Source organism: Chenopodium album, chromosome 12, assembly GCF_948465745.1.
Source record: "Chenopodium album chromosome 12, dcCheAlbu1.1, whole genome shotgun sequence".
Taxonomy (NCBI): domain Eukaryota; kingdom Viridiplantae; phylum Streptophyta; class Magnoliopsida; order Caryophyllales; family Amaranthaceae; genus Chenopodium; species Chenopodium album.
The window spans coordinates 18,599,272-18,618,306 of record NC_137845.1 but is presented as its reverse complement, the minus strand read 5'-3'; the positions used below and the strand labels follow the sequence as shown (position 1 = coordinate 18,618,306).

At 38.9% G+C, this 19,035-nt stretch overlaps 1 protein-coding gene across 1 annotated transcript; it reads right to left on the bottom strand.

Moving 5' to 3' along the window:
• Positions 1-16,332: 16,332 nt before the first annotated feature.
• LOC145571021 (uncharacterized) lies at positions 16,333-19,014 on the bottom strand. Its single transcript, XM_081630125.1, has 2 exons — positions 16,982-19,014; positions 16,333-16,780 (listed from the first exon to the last, which is right to left on the bottom strand). The coding sequence occupies exons 1-2, from the start codon at positions 19,012-19,014 to the stop codon at positions 16,333-16,335; spliced, it is 2,481 nt and encodes an 826-aa protein (XP_081486251.1).
• Between the last annotated feature and the right edge of the window lie 21 nt (positions 19,015-19,035).

The window sequence follows — 19,035 nt, the reverse complement described above, 5'->3', positions numbered from 1 at the left end:
TGGAAGACGGATTCTGTACGAGTCCTATCTTTCGAAAATCATCGCGCGGCGATGGATCCATCGCACAGCGATGGACGTGTCGCCCCCGCGATGAAACCTGTTTTATTCCGAGTAGGATTCGGATTGTTTTCTGATCGTTTTTCTCTGTAAATAGGATCTTTTTTCCTCCGTTTTCATTCACCAATAATCATCATCTCTTTCTCTCTCTCTAAGCTAAAGCTTATTCTTTCTTTCTTTCTCTTTCTTGATTTTTCTTAGCCTAGCCACACATAATACTCATCTCTTTGATTTTTCTTGATTTGATCATCATTCCTCATTCACGAGAATTGAATACACCTAGCGAAGCTCGAAGTTGCCTTAGACCTCGACGTGAAAGGTTGATAGTTCTTGAGGTTTGGTCCAAAATCTATATTTCAATTCTTCATTAAATTATTGTTTGATTTAATATTTTAAATGAAATTACTAATTAATGTCTGTATTCTTTTAATAGAAAGAGGTACGAGGCTTCAAAGTGAGTAATTCAATTGCTCTATTTCTCTAGAAATCATGCTTAGATTATTATTTTTTTTTTTTAATTCCTAGTATTATGTTAGGATGCTTTTATTGCTTTCTAGTATCATGTTAGGGTTAAAGCTTTGATTTTTATTACTTAATAACATGCTAGAATTTGTTATTAATCTTGTTAGTATCATGCCTAGGATCTGATCTTGCTAACATTATGCTTTGAAGATATTATGATGATGATGATCGATTTGTCGTGTCAATTGCTATAATAACTATTGTTGCTTGATTTATTATTGTTATTGCTTGATCTCGCCTTTTCTTGCAGGTTTAAAGGGAATTTGTACTTGAAATCATGCAAAATAAGATAATTAATAATTTTAGTTAGGCTAATATGATTTTAATTCAAGTGATCGCCAGTAATAGATTTATTTGTGCATTAATAATCAACCAACATAGATTAAATATGCTTAAGATTAATTTATTGATTGTATGTTGATCTGAAAGCGCATATGAATATGAGAAGAATAAAGTAGAGGCCTATTTAGGGCGGGTTCAATCTCTTTCGGGTTGGATTCGTACCATCATTCCCGAATATCCAGTCATGGTTTAGGACCACTATGGAGTTTAGCGATTTCCGTGATCGTGAAAGGGGTATAACCTTCACACCCGTGGACGGTTTACATGTTCCTAAAAATTGTTGGCCACTCTTTATCTCTAACTTCCTCCCAGTTGGACTCCACCATGCTTAAATGCATGATCATAGTGGGGCTCAAAGTTGAGTGTTTGAAATATTCTGTACAATTAGTAAACATGCTTTTAAAACCAATTCCAATAATTATTACAATGAATTTCAAAACTAATGATTCAAACCCAATTCTTAATATTCTCAAACAATTCCTACAACTCAATAACTCAATAATAATGATTAATAAAGTCAAATATTTTCAAAAAATCAATATCCTCTCTAAGTGTGCACACCCCCCAAACTAGTCTCGTACTATTTCAAGATTATTCTTGGAGAAAGACTAGGTCATACAATGTCCATAGTCTTCAATGAATCCGCATAGTGGGATTAATATAAAAATCATGCTTGTAAAGCTTTTTAAATAATTCAATAACCTTTTCAACTCAATAATTCCAATAAATAACTAAAACTCCTTTTTAATTAAATTCAATATGCTTTTAAATCAAGCCTTTAAAATATGATAAATAATTTTAATCATCCAAAACATGATATAAAAATCAATACTCCAATTTATTTATTTAAACCAATTATTTAATTAAACATGCTTTTATATAACAGACCATAATTCAATTCAATTAATTCAATCATCATAAAACCACTCAAAACATGCTTATTCAATCTAATCAATTTTAAAGGTATCAAGTCACCTAAATGTACTTTTGATCCTTGCTTAGCACACACAAAGAAACTTCGAGAACTCTTGTTAAACATACCCTACAATAAATATCATCTTAATTAATATAAAGTTAACAATTAATCATAACAATTAAATTAAAAAAGCCCCCACCTATATGTACATGTACCTTAAAAATTATTTTTCATAAATATATGTAAAAAATCTGATTTTATTTAATTAAAACTACTCATAAAATTTTTATGAATCCCCATAATAATAATTAATTAATTAAGAGAAGTGAAAAAGAAAAGGTAGAAAACCAAGGAAAAAAGAGGAGGAGAGTGACGGCAAGGAGGCAGCAGCATGCCCGCAGGTGGCTAATGTCGGTGGTCGATGGCCGACGTAAGAGGGAGGTGGCACTGGAGGTGGAAGGTGGTGTTTTGTGGTGTTGGTTGGAACAAGAAAAGGAAAAAAAAAGGAGAAGAGAATTAGAGAGAATTGAGAGAAAATTAGAGAATTTGGTGTGAGTGTTTAGCAATGAATCAATGGGTATTTATAGGCTAGCTCATACATGAATTATGGTAGGAAAATGTAGGAAGAATTATGGTAAAAAGAATTAAGCAAATTACTTGGAGAAGAGAGCTTCATAATTATGAAAAGTGTAATATTAAGGTGATGACTACGAATTATAAAATTAAGGAAAGTATGTTGTTATGAAAAATAATATGATAAAAGAGGTAAACTTGGGGAATAATCAATTAGCATGAAATAAGGTAGGAAATAAGTTATTTTGCTAGATTTAAGGGATTAAAAATAATTGTGTAAATAATATTGATTGTATAAAATAATTAATTAAGAAAATACCAATTATTCAAAATAAATTAACTAAGAAAATCAGATTTTCTACACATAGAAAATCCGAAATCATAGTAAATAAATTAGGAATTTTCGGCCCTTTTAAATGAATAATAAATATAATTTTGTTTAATTAAGTTACACGAAATATGTAAGTAATCCAGTTTTTAAAATAATATAAATGGATAATAAATCGTATCTAAAATATAAAAATAATAATTAGGTTTTAAAATACTAGCTTTTGGCGCCAAAATTCAAATAGTAAAATAAATTACTATAATACCCTTTTTAGAAAATACGTATCAAAATACGGGACATTACATTTGAAGCGTGATATCCACGTAGAGATTGACTGAAAATTAGGTAGAGAATAAAGCCCCAAACATTACTCCTCTACTTAGGCCATGAGATTCGAATGAGCCGTCCAACAATGCTATATTGGTCATGTTTTGGGTGTTTTTGTCCCTCGGGAGAGTTACAGCTCGAAAATTGGTCCGACGCGCTCTGTACCTGCAAAATACGGAGACTCTGGTTGGTTGGAGCTCCGCCTCCGACGATCAAGTTAGTAAAGTTGTTATCTCTACAGGGTAATATTTATTATAAAAATTCAAAGCAAGAGTTTCCCAGTCAGTAATACCAAGTGCAGTCTATTCATTTTCCACATAAAGAAAAGGGAAAAAGAATCTCCCTGATTTGGTCCTGCGTGACCGCATCTTGCCTAATGGTATTGCAATATTGGCAGAAATCTGCAATGTGAAGATTAGGATCTTCACCCTTAGCTCCACTGAATTGCTTCCTCTCTATCATCATGATAAATTGGGGTTTGATCTCAAAATTCACTCCATCAAGGGCCGGAGTAGGAGTAAGGTGTGGAAAATCTGTCAGCGACGGCTGCGAATAATCGCTGAGCTTGCGAGGTGGAGGAGGTGGTGGTGCCGTCAACTCTGATTCAGGTTTCGAAAAGTCTTCCGAATCACTAGAATCAGATGGGGGTTCCGAAGGTAGATTACCTCTAGAAGTGTCTCGTATCTGCCTGTAAAAATTCTTCTTTCTATGAAAAGATCGTTCGATTTCGAGATCGAATGGAATGTAGCCTGATCTAGAACTCCTGGGCATAAACACAGAAATAAACAAACAAATATGAGAAAGTTGTCTCAAAGAACTTGCGTTCTATGAGACAGGAGAAAATAATTTAGACTACAAAAATAATTAGAAACAAAAATAAAACCGTTTCCCCAGCAACGGCGCCAAATTTTCAGGATATAGTCGTATCATCTAGTAAAAAATAATTCCTAAGTTCCTCTAACTATGCAGATTGGGAAGAAAGGGTCGATCCACAGGGAAACAAATCTTCCTATTCCTAATTAATTAAAATAATCTAAATTATAAAGAAACTAAAGTATAGATATAAGTAATTAAACTAAGGGAGATATAAATAGGGAGAAATCAATTAATAAAAGCCTAGGGCATAGGTTCACCAATAAATAATATTCCAGGGTAAAATATAATAATCAATCACCAATGCATCAATTAATCAGATCATAAAGGGCTTTCGCTACGTATTACAATCACATAGTTAATTTACCGGTATTAAATCTCATCTCTCGAATCTCGACTTAATCATTTATAAATTAGTCCGCCTATTGAAACTAAGCCTAAACATCAATTCTCATCTCTCGAATCTCGAATCAATATTGCATAACTCATACAATTAAACCAAGCCTAATCTAATTGCATAGCATTAAATCAATCAATAGGAAATTAATCAAGCATTGACAATCAACAATAATAAATTACCCCTTCATATTATTTATTGATCCCCATAAACCCTAGAGAGAAAACTACTCACGCATAATTAAATCTAAACTAATCAAAGCAATTAAACAAGACATGATGAAATAAAGAAATTAAATTACTGAAATAATATAGAAGAAATCATTACCAAAATTAACGAAAATAATGAATTGTATTAAGAACAAGGTTGTAGAGTTGTAGAGAGAGAAACAATGAGAGAAATCTAATCTCAAAACTCAGTAGAGAGAGAAAGCTAAGAGAAAAAGGGTACTCAAATTACTTAACAAAATCGTATATATATTAAACTCGAAAATCCTAAACTTAAACGAACTAAAATCGAGCTTAATTATCTTCCAAAAACACGTGCCCAGTCGGGCGCGAGATCGGGCGTCTTGCTTCTTCCGCCCTGCCCGACTGGGCGCGCCTTTGGGCGAGACCCTCTTGGCCGGGCAAGGCCATCTTGGGCACTCTAGCCCACTTGGGCAAGCCTTGGACTTCGATTGGGCCCCGATCATTCGGCCCAATCCGGATTTCCTCCTTGGGGCTTGACTACTCAGTCCAATTGCCTCGGTACATCGGTCGTACTCCTCCAATGCTCGTAGTCGCTTCATAAAATCCCGGGAAAATGCTCCAAATGTGCAATTCCCTGCAAAACTCAACCAAAACTACAAAAACACTAGAAAACAACAATTAGTAATAAAAGTGGCCCAAAAGAGCCAAAAACACTACCAATTACGACCAACGAACGGGAGTAAAACACCATATAAAATAGACATATCAAACTCCCCCAAGCCAAACCTTTGCTTGTCCCTAAGCAAAGAGCTCATCAATGAATACATAAAACATGCCTCACCCCAAATAATCAAAATCAAGAGTAACCAATTCAAGGCAAATCCAACAAGCATGCATCAACATCAACCAATCTCATCCATCCAATCACTCATTCTCCCCAACAATTGTCAAATAGAGCAAACCACAAGAGCATATAGAATTCATGACTAGTGCTCACACACTCAACTCCCATTTATGTGGCGAGTAAAAGATGTACTCGATCGCTCTCCATCCCAACCCCTTTATGTGAACAATGCCCTCCTAAACTCACAACACTTGTGTGTTTAAGAAGATAAGCACTCAACCTAATAGTTGACTCGGAATATGTCAAGTCATTCTTTGCATTGATAAAAAACTAATTTCACATTTACACAACTCTATGCACAAAGGTCGGAAGGTCTTTAAAGCTTGTACTGTAAGGCTAGGGTAAAAGGTAGGATAAATTTGGGAAAATCTGAGAGTAAAGCCATGTTCAAGGGAGCCATATCCTAATAAAACCCAAGGTCAAAAACAAGTAATGACCATATCATCTCCAACATAACTCAACTCCACCAAAAATTCTTCAAACAACTCCAATCATAACAAACAAATCCCAACACTTACAAATTCACTAACAAAAACATAATAATGTAAACTTGAGTGAATAACAAATTTATTTTCCATTGAAACTTAACTTCAAAAATTTTTCTTTTGATCTTTTGACCAACCTCCAATTAGAGCATTTGAACATATAACAATTTTTTTTCTTTTTGCTCTTCTTTTTTTTCTTTTGAAGTTCACTTTTTTTCTTCTTTTTTTTTTGTTTGTTTGTTTGTTTTTTTTTTGTTTTATTTTCATATCATCACACTTTATTTTTTCAAAGAAATTTATCTTTCAAGATCATCAAAAATAAAATACAATCAAGAACAAAATCAACTCCTCATATCCACCCAAATTGTGCAAATGATATTCACACCACAAAAGTCCCTCACCTCACTCACTAATAGCTCCCCCAAGCCAAGCTTGGGACTAGTAACCAATGGGGAAAATCGGCTTGTAATGTGGCTAATTGACAACAAAAAGTCAAGGCAACAACATGGGTAGCAAGAAGGGAACAAATATATCTAAAATCATCTGAAGGTTACCTAAAGAACAAATGCCTTCGTCCTCCTCAATGTGCATAATATTGAGTCATACAAATATTACTCAAAGTTGCAAACCAATACTCAAATTCATTGACATACCAGGAACTAACACACAGTTCCTAACCAAATCAACTAGTCAAGCACTATATTCACAAGTAGTTGGACAAAACTGACGCATGTTAAGGCGTCCAAGCAATCAAATATCAAATCATGGCTAACCTATCCACAATGCTCATCATCATATACCAAGAATGAAAACAATTTTCAAGTATGGGGCACAGGGAAGCATGATTTACAATTCATTGGAACGTATTTTTGTATTTTTTTAATTTTTCAATTTTTTTTTTTGTATTTTTTTCATTTTTATCAAAACAATAAAACTACACTAAAAAGCAATAAATCTATACTAAAATACACTAAAAAATAAGAGAAAGGGAAGAAGAAATATACCAAAATCCAAAAATCTCCCCCAAGCCAAGATCAGACAATGTCCTTATTGGCTCGGGAACTAACCTAGCATGGCTAATCATTCACCTCATCATCCTAGAAGCCAAAACCGCCGCCTCTACCACCTACAGCACCAAAATAATTAGGGTTATAAGTCCCCCCCGGAGGCCCCCCAAAAGGAATGTCCTGGCCATATCCATGAAAGGCCAAATAGTCTGTGTAAATACCATGGGATGTGGGATCAACGTATCCCTGGGGTGGTGCCTGAAAACTAGTCAGGGTAGAGAACATCGTCGGGAATAGCACCCCGACGAGCATAGTCATCAAACATAGGGTATAAAACCCTACCCTGGTTCCTCTCAATATAACCCAAACGTTGGTCGATAAAACCGACCATCTGCCTAATCTCCCCATAGTTCCCCTCAATACGACCTAAGTCCTGCCCTATGCTCTAGAGATCCCAAATGGTCTATGTGTCGTGCCTAGGGGGAGGTGGAGGCATATGAGGTTGAGGAGGTGGCATCATAGGCTCGGGCTGAGGTGGAGGCATATGAGGTGGAGGTGGTGGAGGTGCTTGACTAGTAGCATAAGTATAAGAGTATTGCCCAGGGGGAAAGGCGGTCAAATCGGGGTTAGGAAGGGGAAAAATAGGCAATGGTTGCTCCGTTCCTACCCTAACATACCAATAGGGGGTTTAGCCATCCATCCTAACCCAACCTAGGTCCTCTAGATGCCTAACGATCAAGTAGGTATCCCTCCCACAATTAGTGAGACTGTGGGCCCTAGTCTCACTAAACCCGGCCTTCTTAACTGCTATCCTAGTAATTAGGCCTCCTAATCGGATAGGGGTACTAGCTGTGTTAGAAGCCGTGGCATGCCTACTCAAATGGTGGATGATAAAGCTACGCATGTTCAAATTACCGTACCCAAACACATAATGTCCAATAACAACTAGTTCGTTGGTTTGGGTATTGTGTGGCTCATTCCTACCTAGGAAACAAACACCCGAAAATCGTTGGAAAAGTTTAGGAATGGGGTAATGAATAGGTCGGGCACTAGCATGTTGAGAGGGGGGGGGGGGGGCGGGTAAACCGGTTAGAACATGATAAATATCCTCCATTTTATAGTTTTCATGCCAATGGTGGGGGAGTTCAGATTCCAAATCAAACAATTTATAAAATTCCACATAAGTTAAACTAATATTCCTATTGTTCAACCTAAAATGCAAATTTGGTCCATTTTTGCTATTTACAACATTCAAAGAGGATAAAAATTCAAAGGTCAATTCAGGATACGTAGGATAATGCATGTCAACAAATTTCCTCATTCCTATATTGTTCATGAATTGTCTAACATAATCATATAAACCTAGGGAGTCAAGAGTAGGGTGGTGTAACCACCGAGAGGGGATTACCTCAAGCTCATAGAGCTTTTCAAGCCGCTCCTGTTGTGTGTTGGGTGGTGATTCGGATGGTTGGCCACTGTGGAAGCTGCAAATCCGGATCATAGTCTTGGCTTGATGAAGAACTCCGCCCAATCAACGTTCTTGCCTTCTTTGAAGCCATTTGCAAATATGGGTTTTTGAAAAATTTGTTTGGAATTTGGAGATTTTGGTATAGGAATGTAGAGGATAAAGAAAGGAGAAGAAATATGTAAGAATTTTTGAATTTGGGTGAGAATTGGAGAAGAGATCTTAGAAAGAAGGTAGAGAATTAAAGGTTTTAGAGAGAGAAAGTATGATGGAAATAAGAAATAAGGACGAAAAAAAGAAGGAGGAAGAAGAAAGAAGAAGAAAAAGAAAGAGGAAAGGAGCCCGGGTAAGTTCGCGCCCGGTCGGGCGCCACACCGCCCGATCGAGTGATCTGAATACACGTTCCAGCTTCTTCTCGCACCCGGTCGGGCGCCAGCTTGCCCGATCGGGCAAGCTCCCCTTTTAATTTTACTTCGACTGTCGCGCCCGGTCGGGCGCCCTTTCGCCCGATTGGGCGTGATAAAACTCCATACTCGTCAACTCTCGCGCTCGGTCGGGCGAGTATTGTTAATTTTCCATACTCGCTCTCTCTCTTGCGCCCGGTCGGGCAAATTTCCTCGTTATTGACCCCTACTCTCGCGCCCGGTCGGGCGCACTACAGCATTGAGTCCGATTTTTTTATTTCTCTTCTTTTCTTGTCTCCAAATTTGACTAACTTTTTCCCATCAAACCTATACAAAATCTCATAAAACTCATTAATTTCTCTCCTCTTTCCTCACACTAATAAAAAGAAAGGAGACTAAACTAAAAGGCAAGAAAATACGGGTTGCCTCCCGTAAAGCGCTGGTTTATCTAGGTCCCGCACGACCCTCTTACCACATGTTAATCAAGATGAACTGGAATCGATTAGGTGAAGTAATTCAACTGAACCAATCGTAGCTCAATCATGGTAATGCTTAAGTCGTTGGCCATTAACCTTGAACTTGTTACCATGCTCATCGACCAATTCCACAGAACTAAATTTATTTCCCTTTTAACAGTAAAAGGACCTGACCACCTTGACTTTAACTTTCATGGGAAAAGTTTAAGTCTAGAGTTGAACAACAACACCTTATCACCCTCTTTGAATTCTCTCGGAAGGATTATCTTGTCGTGCCATCTCTTGGTCTTCTCCTTGTAGACACGTGCACTATCATAGGCCATCAACCTAAACTCATCAAGTTGATTAAGTTGAAGAAGCCTCTTTTCTCCCACTAGTTTAGCATCCAAATTGAGGTCCTTAATAGCCCAATATGCCTTGTATTCCAATTCCACCGGGAGGTGACATGCTTTACCATATGCAAGCCTATAGGGAGTAGTACCAATCGGGGTCTTAAAAGCAGTTCTGTACGCCCAAAGGGTGTCATCCAACTTGTCACTCCAATCTTTCCTTGATTTTGCTACCACCTTCTCTAGAATGGCCTTAATCTCACGATTAGAAACTTCAACCTGACCACTCGTTGGGGATGATAGGCTAGACCTGCCTATGGTATACACCATACTTTTTAAGGAGGGTGTCCAACTTTCGCTCATAAAAGTGAGATCCTCCATCACTGATTATAGCTCTAGGCACTCCGAATCTTGGAAAGATGGTTTTCTTGAAAAGCCTATGGACCATCTTGGCATCATTGGTAGGAATGGCAATGACCTCAACCCACTTGGATACATAGTCAACGGCGACAAGTATATAGCGATTCCCTTTTTAAGAAGGAAAAGGCCCCATGTAATCAACACCCCAAGCATCAAAAATTTCAACTTCTAATATTCCAGTTTGAGGCATCTCATGCCGCCGCAAAATATTGCCAGTCCTCTGGCAAGAGGCACAAGCCTGCACAAAAGTGTTAGCATCCTTAAATATAGTGGGCCAATAGAAACCCGACTCATTAATCTTGGCCACCGTTTTAGTGGGACCATGATGTCCTCCATACGGTGAGTTGTGACAACTGGTAAGAACACCGTGAACTTCCCATTCGGGAACACACCTGCGAAATAATCCATCTGCACATTCACGAAACAAAAAGGGATCATCCCAAAAATAATGTTTAACATCATAAAGGAACTTCTTTTTCTGTTGGTAGGACAAGTCAGGGGTAGAGTACCACCCACCAAATAATTTGCATAATCTACATACTAAGGGTGTTGCTCTACAACTACGTACAAATGGTCATCAGGGAAAGAATCATCTATAGGGAGAGAAATCTTACCCTCATCATACCTGATACTTGACAAGTGGTCTGCCACAACGTTCTCTGCACCCTTCTTATCTTTAATCTCCACATCAAAATCTTGGAGCAAGAGAACCCAACGGAGGAGCCAAGGCTTTGATTCTGCCTTGGCAATTAAATACTTCAAAGTTGCATGGTCAGTAAAAACAATGACTTTAGAACCAACTAGATATGATCTAAATTTTTCTAAAGCATAAATAACAGCAAGAAACTCCTTCTCTGTAGTGGCATAGTTGACTTGGGATTCATCCAAAGTTTTACTTGCATAATAAATAGCATGTAAAACTTTGTTGTTTCTCTGTCCTAGCACGGCACCTAATGCAAAATCACTTGCATCACACATGATCTCGAAAGGAAGAGTCCAAACATATGATGGGCGCCGATATCAATGCCTGCTTTAACTTGTGAAAAGCCTCAAGACACTCGTCAGTAAAATCAAATGGGGCATCCTTGAGTAAAAGCTGAGTTAGGGGTTTAGAAATTTTAGAAAAATCTTTGATAAAGCGACGATAAAACCCCGCATGACCTAAGAAACTTATAACCCCCTTAACATTGACTGGAGAAGGCAATTGCTTAATCACAGAAATCTTAGCCTTATCTACCTGTATACCCTTATCAGATACAATATGACCAAGGACTACTCCCTCTGTCACCATAAAGTGACACTTTTCCCAATTTAGTACTAAGTTGCATTCTTCACATCTTTTCAATATTTTAGCGAGATTTACAAGGCATGCATCAAATGAATACCTATACACACTAAAATCATCTATAAATACTTCCATGATAGACTCTATGAAATCAGAAAACATATTCATCATGCAACGTTGAAAGGTAGCAGGGGCATTACATAAACCAAAGGGCATTCTACGATAAGCAAAAGTACCATAAGGACGTGTAAATGTAGTCTTTTCTTGATCTTCAGGGTGAATTGGAATTTGGAAAAATCCCGAATACCCATCCAAATAACAAAAGAACTTATGATTAGCCAACCCCTCAAGCATTTGATCAATAAAAGGGAGAGGGAAGTGGTCCTTTTTAGTGGCGATATTTGATCTTCGATAATCAATGCACATACGCCACCCTGTAACAGTTCTAGTGGGAATCAATTCATTTTTATCATTTCTAATCACAGTCATCCTACCCTTTTTAGGAACCACCTGAACAGGAATTACCCACTTTGAGTCAGAAATAGGATAGATAATAACTACATCAAGTAATTTCATCACCTCTTTCTTGACTACTTCTTTCATATTAGGATTTAACCTCCTCTGGGGTTGAATACATGGCTTGTAGTTGTCCTGTGCATACAAAAATCAGGGCTAATACCCTTGAGATCTTCAATACTGTACCCAATTGCCCTTTTGTGTGTTCGAAGAACCTCTAGAAGTTGGGAAGTTTGTAGGTCATCAAGTGTAGTACTAGTGATCACAGGGTATAGTTCCTGCTCATCAAGAAAAACATATTTCAAATGAGAGGGGAGAGGTTTTAGTTCAGGTTTCTTAACCTCTGCAAGTTTTGATTCCTGAACTAATTTCACTACCTTCATGGTCTCTTTAGGATTAAGCTCTTCTACTGAAAGAGCTTTTTCAATAGCATCCACCTCAGTACTCCAAATGCTTGCATCACTTGCAGATAAATCTCCACAAAGAACTTCCTCCAAGGGATCCCTTGCAAGAACCTATGGTAAGCTTTTTTCACAAATATCATCCATTATATCAATCACATCAACTAAAGAACAATTTTCTTCTAGCGTAGGTCCTTTTAAAACCTTATCTAAATTAAAAGTGATATTATCATCTCCTATAGAAAAGGGTTAATTTTCCATTTTAACATCAATAATGGCTCCTGCTGTATAGAGAAAAGGCCTACCTAATATAATGGGAATTTGTGTATCCTCAGCCATGTCTAACACAACAAAATCAACAGGGATAAAAAATTTACCATCTCTAACAGGAACATCCTCTAAAATACCTAAGGGGTATTTAGCAGGACGATCTGCCATCTGTAAAGTAATGTTAGTAACTTTCAAATCACCCATATTAAGCTTAGCACACACAGACGATGGCATAACACTGATACTAGCACCCAAATCACATAATGCTTTATCTTGAAAACATTACCAATATTACAAGGGATAGAAAAACTACCAGAATCCTTTAATTTAGGAGGGGATTTATTTTGCAATAAAGCACTACATTCCTCTGTAAAAGATACAGTTTCTACCTCATTAAAGGCTCTTTTATCTTTCATAAATTTAGCATATGCAGGAACCTGAGTGATTAAATAAGTGAAAGGAACTGTTACCTGCAAATTTTTCACAACCTCCATAAACTTACCGAATTGCTTATCAAACTTACTCTTCAAATGTCTATTGGGGAATGGAAGCTTGATAACTAGGCTCTGCACGTCTCCACCCTTGTCTTGAGATTTACCCTGCAAAGAAACATTAGAAGGGTTAGTTTCCTTTTGTAGCCCTGCAAGGTTAGTATGATTAGCATTTGGTACAAGGGAATCTTGATTAGCAACAGGTCCATCATCCTTGGGCATAGGAGGCCTATCATAGTGTGAACCACTCCTTAGAGTGGTTGCATTAGCATGATCTGTAGGATGGATTGTGTTTAGGCAAATCTCAACAAGGACATATGAGAATCTGCTAGGTTTGAGGGTTAATAACAATCATACTACCAAAAGCATATAAATTAGCAATAAAGCAATAATAAAGCAATTGATAGGCAATGAACAAACAATAAACAAACAGAATGAACTCTATTGTGAAAAGAGAATAAGTTTAGAGATACAATACTGAATAAGGACAAGCCTCCTTCTTCAGTAGGGATGGAGCTCCGTAGGTAAATGCAGAGTAATTTTATTGTATTTAGAGTATATGTGCGTACATGAATGTTCAAAATGTCTAATTACACTTATTTATACCTAGGGATCTCTAGGGTTTACAAATATATTCGGAATATATTTAAAATGAGGAAGATCCTCTTGATTTATCTTCTTCCCTGTTCTGTAGGTGTATCTTTGGCATGTATCTCCTTGATTGATATCCTTGATGCTGCTTTCCTTGTTTGCTCCAATCAAGCCGTTTGCTTATTTTTGCTGGATTATTGATCTTGGATTGACGCCCTAAATGTAATGGGTCGTATTATAATACGGGCCCAAAAATTGCCCCTAATTTTTATTTCCAAGTATTGGAAGTGAAAATTACCTAAAGAAAAGCTTTAGAAAATATTTTGAATTTCAGAAATTATTCCAACGGTTAGCAAAATAGAAAGTGGTGGCGGTTTTACGACAACTTCCTTGATAACTGTGAAGGGCGGTTTATTTCCGTCTTTGGTATTTATTGGGTGTGCGGGCTCTTGTCTAATCACTTCAATTGTTTTGCCCCAATTTCAATTTCATCAGGTACTTTCTCTCTCTTCTCTATTTGCTCTGTTTTTTACTTTGTATTATTTTATTATTTTTTTTCTTGTTTTTGCGATGGATGATCATGTGAGAGTGATGTTTGCTGGGGTGGATGAGGGTGTGAAAAGGCCAAACTTGGTGGCGCAGAACATCTTTCCTGCCAAAGATGTCTATCCTTCCACCATTACGAAGGAGGAGGTTCAGAACATCGCTGCAATTGCGCGGTTTCCTGATGGGGTTGTGGTGAAAATTCCATCTTCTAGGGAGAGGGCTGACTGGACTGCCCCTGGTTGGGTGTGTTTCTTTGAGTATCCCTTTGTAATTGGGCATACTTTTCCTTTTTCTGCTCTTGTTCGTCAATTTCTTTCTAGAGTTAGGGTTTCACCTTGTCAATTACTGCCCCAAACTTGGAGGGTGTTGAGAATTCTGGATTTACTGAGTGCAAAATTGGGTATAGATCTTGATGTGAGGGATTTGTGTTACCCTTATACTATCAGGACCAGTGGTAAGGGTCGAGTTGGTCTTCGCCTGAAGGATGGTGTTGGTCCTTTGGTGACTGACTTGGAGAAGGCGTTTGACAAGAAGTGGTATCACAAGTTCTTCTTTGTGAGGATTGACTCGTTGGGTGATGATTGTGATTTTTTGATTGACACTGTTGAGGCTGAAGGTATTTTGTTTTCTTATTCTTTTATGTTCTTCTCTCCTTCTTTGTTGATTTGGGCTTATTTGCTTGTTGGTTGTAGTGAGTAAACTGAAGCAGCGCTCTCAGTCTCCATCCTTGATAGACAAGTTGTATGAGTTGAGTGCAGACGAGAGATCTTTCATCAAGTTGACACAGCCTGAAGCTGTTCCCATCAAGATGGTTGCTCCCAAGGGTGTCCCTCCTCCACCTCCGCCTTGTGCTAGTCTCAAGAGGAAGTTGGAGATGCCTATTGATGTTGACGCTGCTGAGTTTTCTTTTGACTCTCTGGCTCCGCATGTAGATACCCTATTGTTTCCTTCTTTCAAGGATCGCCAATCCTCGATGACTTTTGCTGACCTTTCACAAGAGGCGGCCGTACAGTCTTTCCAGGTATAGTATACTCCGAAATTTTTTTAGTAAAATCAACATTATTGAACTATGCTTCTTACACTTCATCTTTGCTTTGCAGAGCCTTCAATCTTTCCTTGGTGTCTTAGGAAAGGTGTCAGAGTTTACTCGGGTGTATGAGGCTATGAAGAAGGAGCGTGATGCTCTGTCTGACAAGTACAAGGCTGCTACTGAGGCTCTGAAGGCTGAACGGACTAAGCATCGGGACTGCATTTCTGAGCGGGATGGGCTGAAGGGTACCTTGAAGGAAGCTGCTAACGAGGCCGTTGATGCTGCTACGTACTACTATAGGAAGGCACGTCTTGAGATGATGGAGGAGTTTCAGCAAGGGAAGCATGAGGCTTGGGACTATGATGGTGACAAGGCTTCTTTCGAGAAGGCGTTTCCTGATGGGACTGCTGCTCCTGGCTCACTGCTGCTAAGCTTTGCTGATGAGGAAGTGAACTCTCCTTACAATGAAGAAGTCAAGGATGCTCCGGAAGTGATGAAGCCTGTTGCTGAAGAAGTGGCCCCTGCTGACAACATGGGGGAGAATTAGTTTGGCTGGTGCTGCGTTACCTTAAAAAATGTAAAACTTTTGAATGATGTTTCTATTTACTACCTTAGTGCAGTTTGGATAATTTGTTTTTTGTGCTACGCTTCTGTAGCTGGATGACTTGTTTAATTTTGTTGCAATGCAACTAAGTATTTCTGTCCTTCTTGCTGTGTGGATTATGTTTCTGTATAGTGTGTTGTGATTGTATTGTAGTTGTATCACGATTGTATTACAGTTGTATCACGATTGTATTACAGTTGTATTACAGTTGTGATGCTACTTACATGTGTTTGTATGCCTTGTAAGGATAGCAGGTTTGTCCTGTTCAGAATGACTGGTCATCGTTCTGTGGTGAAGGGACTTGTTTCATTCTTGCTCAGTAATGTCAGTCGTGCTCCTTGCAAAACAGAAGAAGGTGAGGGGTGGCCGTGGGTTTCCCCAACGGCCCTCCGATGCCAAAGTCAGTACTCGTAATGATCATAAATCAAATTGACAAAGAATAGGGAGAGATGAGTACCTTTCGTGCTGATTTTGGCTGTTGGAGATTTTTGTGTTTTTCTGTTTTCTTCTTCTTTTTTTTTTTTTTGTTTTTCTTTTTTTAAATTAAAAGACAAAATTGAAATAATAACTACGTACTTTTCTTCAGAAATGATATAGTTTTAAATGTGCTGCGTTCCAGCTTCGCTGCATGTCTTTTCCTTCTGCATTCCTGAGTCTGTATGCTCCATTACCTACTACCTTAGTGATTTCATAGGGTCCTTCCCAGTTGGGTGCTAGCTTTCCTGCATTGACTTCTCTGGTATTTTCGTATACCTTCTTGAGAACCCAATCTCCTAGCTTGAAGACTCTGATTCTGACATTCTTGTTGAAGGATCTTGCCACTTCCTGCTGATATGCTGCCATTCTCATTTGTGCGTCTTCCCTGAGTTCCTCCACTGTGTCTAAGTTGTGAATTAGTTCTGCTTGGTTTCTTTCTTCTGTCATTAGCCCGTACCTTGCTGTAGGTACTTCTACCTCTGTTGGGATTACTGCTTCACATCCGTACACCAGTGAGAAAGGGGTATGACCAGTAGCGCCTTTAGGAGTTGTTCTGTCTGCCCACAATATGTTGGGTAGCTCATCTGCCCATTTTCATTTGGCTCCTTCCAGCCTTTTCTTCATGTTTCCTGTAAGAACTTTGTTGCTTGATTCTGCCTGTCCGTTTGCCTGTGGGTACCTTGGTGTAGATGTGATAAGGGAGATGTTCCATTCTTTACAGAACTTGGTGGTTTTGTTGCTGATGAATTGGGACCCATTGTCTGTAATGATCTCTGCTGGTACTCCGAACATGCTTAAAATGTTCCTCTTTATGAATGCGATGACGTGCTTATCCTTGATTTCCTTGTTTGCTTCTGCTTCAATCCACTTGGAGAAGTAGTCTGTCATTGCTAAGAAGTACACTCTCTGTCCTGATGACGGGGGTAGCTTTAGTATATCCATTCCCCACTTCATGAATGACCAAGGTGTCAACGTTGGGTGTAATTCTTCTGATGGCTTGTGTGTCAAGGGCGCATGTTTTTGGCATGCTAGGCATTTCTTGGCGAACTCTGCTGCGTCCTTCCTCATGCTGGGCCAGTAGTATCCCATTCTAAGTGCTCTGTTGGCTAGATTCCTTCCTCCGGAGTGATTTCCGCATTCTCCACTGTGCAGGGATTGTAAGACTTGCTGGGCTTCTTTTCCTTCCAGGCATCTTAAGAAAGGTCCTGTTGTAGACTTGAAGAGTACGTTGCTGATCAGGCAGTACTTGGAGGCTTTCTGAGCGAATGCTTGAGCTGCTACTTTCCCTGTTGGTTTCGTGTTGCCCAAGAGGTATTCTTTCAGAGGCGTTGTCCAACTGTTGTCTTCTTCTTCTGTAGGGCTTGCTTGAATTTCGTAGACACTCATGGTTGACTCTTTCTCTATGGCTGGTGAGAGTACGTGTACTAGTGGGATTGCTCCAAATTCTTCTGGATTGATGTTTGACCCCAAATTTGCCAGTGCGTCTGCTTCGGTGTTCAGGTTTCGGGGTACTTGTTCTATCTTGAACTCCTTGAACTCTTTGATGAGCTTCTTTTTGACTTCTAGGTAGGCAATCATTCTAGTTTCTTTTGCTGCATACTGCCCGTTGACTTGGTTTACCATGAGTAAAGAATCAGAAATTACTTCCAGGTGTTGTATCTTCATGTCCTTTGCAACGGTTAGCCCTGTGATTAGTGCTTCATATTCAGCTTCATTGTTGGTAGCCTTGAAGTTACACCTTATTGCCTGTGCTATCTTGTCTCCTTGGGGTGATGTCAGTACCACTCCTAAGCTTACTCCGCGTATGTTTGCTGCACCATCTGTATGGAGTGTCCATTTCTGCGCAGCTTTTGGTTCCTGTAGTGCCAATACTTCTTTCTGTGCTTCTGCTTCAAGGGTAGGGCTGAAGTCTGCTACGAAGTCTGCCAAGGCTTGAGATTTGACCACCGTCCTGGGTTCGTACTGTATGTCGTACCTGCTCAGATGTAGGGCCCATTTCTCCATCCTTCCTGACATTTCTGGCTTTCTCATGATAACTCTGATGGGATAGTTGGTTCGTACTTGTATGGAATGGCTCTCGAAGTATGGACGTAACTTTACTGAAGCAGTGAACAAGGCTAAAATGATTTTTTCTAGTGATGCATACCTTGTTTCCGCACTGAGCAGGGTCTTGCTTACGTAGTAGATTGGAAATTCTTCCTTTTCTTCCTCTCTTGTGAGAACTGCACTGACCGTCCCTTCAGATACTGCAAGGTATAGCTGGAGTGGTTCTCCTTCTTTGGGCTTGGAGAGAATCAACGGGTTGGCTAGGTATTCTTTCAGCTTCTGGAATGCTTCATCGTGTTCCTGTTCCCACTTGAACTCCTTGTTCTTTTTCAGTACCTCGTAGAAAGCTCTGTTCTTTTCTGAAGACTTTGAGATGAACCTGTTCAGTGCTGCGATTTTTCCTGTTAAGCTCTGTACATCCTTCTTGGATTTTGGTCGCTCCAGATCTAGGATGGCTTTGACTTGTTCCGGACTGGCTTCTATTCCCCTTTGTGTAACCATGTTTCCCAAGAACTTTCCTGATTGTACTCCAAATGTGCATTTTGTGGGATTTAGCTTCATACCGTATTGTTTCAGGATGGCGAATGCTTCTCTAAGGTCTCTGACGTGATCTTCTGCTTTCTTGGATTTAACTACCATATCGTCTATGTAAACTTCCATTGTGTTTCCAATTTGTTCTTCAAACATCTTGTTTACCAACCTTTGGTACGTTGCTCCTGCATTCTTCAATCCAAAAGGCATCACCTTGTAGCAGTATATTCC

Coding starts and splice junctions, on each gene's coding strand:
- LOC145571021 (XM_081630125.1), bottom strand. CDS start 19,014: ATGCCTTTTGGATTGAAGAATGCAGGAGCAACGTACCAAAGGTTGGTA. Junction 16,781..16,981: donor GAGATCATTACAGACAATGG/GTCCCAATTCAT, acceptor GTGGGCAGACAG/AACAACTCCTAAAGGCGCTA.